Source organism: Capricornis sumatraensis, chromosome 7, assembly GCF_032405125.1.
Source record: "Capricornis sumatraensis isolate serow.1 chromosome 7, serow.2, whole genome shotgun sequence".
Taxonomy (NCBI): domain Eukaryota; kingdom Metazoa; phylum Chordata; class Mammalia; order Artiodactyla; family Bovidae; genus Capricornis; species Capricornis sumatraensis.
In genome coordinates this window covers 91,551,445-91,556,601 of record NC_091075.1, presented here as the reverse complement: position 1 = coordinate 91,556,601, position 5,157 = coordinate 91,551,445, and the positions used below count along the sequence as shown (strand labels likewise).

At 43.8% G+C, this 5,157-nt stretch overlaps 1 protein-coding gene across 1 annotated transcript; it reads right to left on the bottom strand.

The window, feature by feature from the left end:
- Nucleotides 1-395: 395 nt before the first annotated feature.
- Nucleotides 396-2,269, bottom strand: LOC138081976 (growth-regulated protein homolog gamma-like). The gene is made up of 4 exons (XM_068975150.1): nt 2,157-2,269; nt 1,942-2,065; nt 1,749-1,832; nt 396-965 (listed from the first exon to the last, which is right to left on the bottom strand). Exons 1-4 carry the CDS (start codon nt 2,242-2,244, stop codon nt 950-952), a joined length of 312 nt encoding a protein of 103 aa, XP_068831251.1. The 5' UTR covers nt 2,245-2,269; the 3' UTR covers nt 396-949.
- Between the last annotated feature and the right edge of the window lie 2,888 nt (nt 2,270-5,157).

The following is a 5,157-nucleotide window of genomic DNA, read 5'->3' as shown; positions in this document are numbered from 1 at the left end:
AGGAGCCCTTATTAAAATATTAATAAAAATTCAACAGTTTATAAAGAACTAATTTTGAATAACAAATTGGTCAGTGTGAAAAAAATAGGAATTTTTTTTTTTTATAAAACTAGAATTCTCAAAATGGTTGAGGAGGAATATCAAATATTCCTTCTCAAGTTAGAGAAAGATAAAGGAATAACAGCCAGGAGTTGGCATAAACTTAGGTACAATCTAAGCCTAAGTGTATAATACCTTGAGCACCCAGTAGGAACTAAAGATCAAGAAGAATAAAACAAAACTTAATCATATATTTTTTTTTTTGCAAAACTTTTATTTTCATGCCATTTAAAAAATGTAACAGTAGTTTTAACTTCTTTGTTCCAAAACAAAGAGAAACACCACATAGTAAACGTTAAACAAGGCATTATGCCTTACAAGCAAGACATAAAATGTCCAAGGGAAATTTCAACATTAAAATGTTGATCACATAATATGAAATCATTTCAATAAATAACAACTGACATTCTTTTTAAAAAAGTACAGAAATAGAAATGCACATACTTTCCCTGATTCTAGTAGTGATTTCACTGATTGTAAGAACTTCCCTCTCCCACTCATCGCCTCCACCTCTCTCTCAGAGCCTGGCACTTTATGGTCTTCTAATAAATATCAGTTGAATAAAACATTTAAAACTCATCATCTTCATATTAAATAACAATCAGGACTGGGTTATGTTTGATTAACATAATCACATCTTTAAACACTAACATGTAAAAGACTAAAATACCAGCTTTGAAAAATAAATACATATATAAATAAATAGAACTCATATAAAATAGTCCAGCACATCAAGTCCTTTCTAGCTGTCCCTGGAAACCAGCCATTCTCTTCTTCATTTTCAGTTCCTATAACAGCAGAGACCACTTTTCAGGAACTGTCACCAGTGAATTTCCTACTTCCCTCTAGGTCAGTTGGTGCTGCCCCTACAATGAGAAAAGGGTTAGGGTTACAGGTGCTGAGGAAAGCTACTCTTCTTGTACAGGCCCCAAGGCTGGAGGGACTTCTGCATGGAGACCCTGGCCCAGCTCTGCACTCAGAAAAGGTTTCTGCTAAAAAAGATTAAAGAACTTTCACAGGCATCCTAGAACTCAGGGAGCTTTCACTGCAAAGTCCTGCTCTTCACTGCTAAGTCTCTGAGGTCCTGGTTGCCGGAAACCCGAGTCTCCATTTTTCAGGTAGAAACCATTGAGGAATGGAGGTAAACAACATCTGTTCTTTAATGGGTTGGAAGCATTTTACCATTTCTGGTTAAATTTACTTAGTCTTTTGAAATCGCTCAGTTGTGTCTGATTCTTTGTGACTCTATGGACTGTAGGCTACCAGGCTCCTCTGTCCATGGAATTCTCCAGTCAAGAAGATTGGAGTGGGTAGCCATTCCCTTCTCCAGGGGATCTTCCTGACCCAAGGGTTGAACCTGGGTTGCCTGCATTGCAAGTGAATTCTTTACCTTCTGAGCCACCAGGAAAGCCCTACTTAATCTTTTAGGAACATACAGGTTCATTTGAATGGGGATGGAGAGGAGGATCAGGACAGAGGGAGCTGGAAACAGCCTTCGGACACTAGAGCAGATCAAATTTAATGGGAAATAATGGTTTTTAGTCCTACAACTAAACTGTGGGTTGATCAAATACTATTTTCAGGAAGTAGATGCCAGTATTTGAGGGCAATGGCTCTAGTTGCAAGTAGGAATAAAATCCATGACTTACTTGTTTAGCATCTTATTGATGATTTTCTTAACCATGGGAGCTTCAGGGTTGAGACAAGCTTCCTGACCATTCTTAAGAGTGGCTCTGCAGAGAGAAGGGAGAATCCACGTGAGGCAGGAGGTCGGGCTGTAAGTCTAGGTGGGGGCATCCGGACTGCCGGGGTGATAAGAACAACAACAATGGCTCTACTTACATGACTTCGGTTTGGCCGCAGTGGGGGCCCGGGGGCGTCACCTTCACGCTCTGGATGTTCTTGAGGTGAATCCCCTGCAAAGTCTGCAGGCAATGGCAGCGCAGTTCATTGACCACGGGCGCCCCTGAGGGAAGGACAGAGTGGGTTAGGGGCTGCCCCCATGGGTACCCGCCCGTCCCCGTCCCGCCCTGGGGATCCCGGGCGCCGGTTCTCACCTGCTGCGCGCCGGCCGGCGGCCACCAGGAGCAGGAGCAGCATCGCAGCGCGGAGGAGCCGGGGGGCGGCGGTCGCGGCTCGGGCCATGGGTCTCAGCTCGGAGGGTCTGTGTCTGCGGCGGGAAGGCTGGCGGGAGCGCTGGCTGAGCGGGCTCTGTGGCTCTCGGAGCCGAGCGAACCCCTTTTATCCATGGTTGGGGCGGGAGTTGGCAGCCCCGGGCCCGGGAAATTCCCGGACGCGCGGGTCATTCCCGGGTCCGGAAGGAAGGCTTGGCCCCGCCTACCTCCCGGGGAGTCCACGCACGCGGGGTGTCCTCTTTGTGCCCAAATCCCCACGTGGGGAATGAGTGGCCGCCAGGCTGGGGCTACCTAAGGTCGAGAGGGGTGCCGTGGGCGCCCGGACACCCCTGGTTGTCAGCGGGCGTTGTCAGACTGATTAGACTAGTATAGTGACTGCCCCACAGTTTAGGGGGGAGTTAATTTCTTTCAAAGACACTTCCATTTTGGAGATTGAACGAGTTGAGGCTAGAATGGCAGCCTTTGTTTGTTTGTTTTGTCTATCTTTCCTCTTTTTCTTTAATTTACATTTTGTAGACTTTATGAATCCCTGAAATAAATGCACTTTTTAAAATAACATATCATCTCAGTTTATATGTAAGAACCTTTGTCTAATACCTGATTTTCTAGGATCAAACATGAATCACACTAGTGCCATTGTTTTATTTTGTTTTGTTTGAGATATGAACTGGAGGCGAGGGCCAGGGACCTGACTATTAAATGGGTTGATTCCCTGTTTATTTTAGGATACTGTGTTGTAATCTGTTATCTGTCCTCTCTTCGAAATTCTGGAACTTAGTGATTCCAAGAGCACCACTTTTTGTTACACAGAGGGCTGTGTTTTCACTCACCGCAGATATCAGGTATTATAAAGGGGCAAGTTGGGCTCAGGAGGTCCCTTCACCTTTCCTAGGCCTGACTGTGGGCAGAAAAGATCTTAAGATCAGAAAGCGAGTGCCTAAGATTCCTGACTTTAAACAGCAAACAGATACGGCTTTGGACACAAATACTAGATTACTGGTACATTTCACTCCATGTTATTTGAATTTGCCTATTTCTTTGAACTAAGTCCTCCTGGGAATCAACTATCAAGGTACTTACATTTCAAATTCTATGTAACTGAGGCCTTCTCACTTTCAGTATCAGTTTCAATATCCCTTTTTAGATTAAACTGTAGTTGGTCTAAGTCGACCCTCCAGAGTAGGTAAGGACTTTGGGGATGTGTGTGATGTTCTGTGGATGCTGTGAGAAGGACTGGGGAGCGGAGGAAGAGGGTCTGCCTCAGGAACAGAGGGATTTTGTCAAACAGGCTGTCAAGGCTGAAATCTCAACTGCACATTTACCTGCCATGTGACCATGGGATCATGGGCAATTTATTTAATCTGTCCCTGTTCTTGCTCTTCCTCTGTTAAAGCGAGCTAATGATAGTGTCTGCCTCACAGAATTGTTATGAATATGAAATGTGTTAACATTTCTAGAAGAGTGTGTGCTCAGTAGTGTCCAAAGAGTAGCATATATTAAGTGCTATATAAATATTTGCTAAATAGAATAGAAATGTTTACAACCTTACTGTTATGCATTAAATGTTAGTGCCCTCCAAAAATTCCTATGTCGAAGCCCTATACCTCACTGAGATGGTATATGACCGTGGAGCCTTTGGGTGATTAGGTTTATTTGAGGTAATCAGGATGGGATCATCACAGTAGGATTAGTGCCTTTATAGCAAAAGGTCGTCTCAGTGATGTGAGAATAAAGCAAGGTGATTTCACTACCTGCAAACCAGAAGAAGATTCTCACCAGATATCAAATCTGCAGACACTTTGATCTTGCTTCCCAGTCTCCAGAAATGTGAGAAATTTGTTGTTATTCAGTCCCTAAGTTGTGGCTGACTTTTTGCGACCCCATGGACTGCAGCATGCCAGGCTTTCCTGTCCTTCACTATATCCTGGAGTTTGCTCAAACTTCTGTCCATTGAATCAATGCTGCTATCCAACCATCTCATCCTCTGTCGTCTCCTTCTCCTCCTGCCTTCAATCTTTCCCAGCATCAGGATCTTTCCCAATGAGTCAGCTCTTTCTATCAGGTGGCCAAAGTATTGGAGCTTTAGCTTCAGCATCAGTCCTTCCAATGAACACTCAGGACTGATCTCCCTTAGGATGGACTGGTTGGATCTCCTTGCATCCAAGGGACTCTCAAGAGTCTTTTTCAGCACCACAGTTTGAAAGTATCAATTCTTCAGTGCTCAGTCTTTGCTTATGGTCCAACTCTCTCATCTGTACATGACTCCTGGAAAAATCATAGCTTTGACTGTATGGACCTTTGTCGGCAAAGTGATGTCTCTGCTTTTTAACATGCTGTCTAGATTTGCCATAGCTTTTCTTCCAAGGAGCAAGTGTCTTTTAACTTCATGGTTGCAGTCACCATCCACAGTACTTTTGGAGCCCAGGAAAATAAAGCCTGGGCTTTATTGTTTCCATTTTTTCCCCATTTATTTGACATAAGCTGATGGTACTGGATGCCATGATGTTAGTTTTTTGAATATTGAGTTTTAAAGCAGCTTTTTCACTCTCCTCTTTTACCTTCATCAAGAGGTTCATGCTTGTTTTTTAAGCCTAGTCAACCCAGGAGAAGGGAAAGGGTACCCACTTCAGTATTCTGGCCTGGAGAATTCAGTCCATGGACTATACAGTCCATGGGGTCACAATGAGTCAGACACGACTGAGTGACTTTCACTCACTCACTTGGTGTATGACATTTTGTTATAGCAGCCTGGCCTGATTAAGTTACTTGCATAAATACAACATGGTGATCCACCCCAGTATTCTTGCCTGGAGAATCCCATGGACAGAAGAGCCTAGTGGGCTACAGTCCATGTTGTTGCAAAGAGTCAGAGTGACTGAGCAACTAAACAACAACCACAATAAACACAACAACCTATGTTGTA

Bases quoted from the DNA above. Each gene is read 5' to 3' on its own strand.
- LOC138081976 (XM_068975150.1), bottom strand. From the start codon at position 2,244: ATGGCCCGAGCCGCGACCGCCGCCCCCCGGCTCCTCCGCGCTGCGATG. The intron at 2,066-2,156 runs GTGAGAACCGGC...TCCTTCCCTCAG, and splicing joins CGCCGGCCGGCGCGCAGCAG to GGGCGCCCGTGGTCAATGAA. The intron at 1,833-1,941 runs GTAAGTAGAGCC...TTCTCTCTGCAG, and splicing joins TGCGGCCAAACCGAAGTCAT to AGCCACTCTTAAGAATGGTC.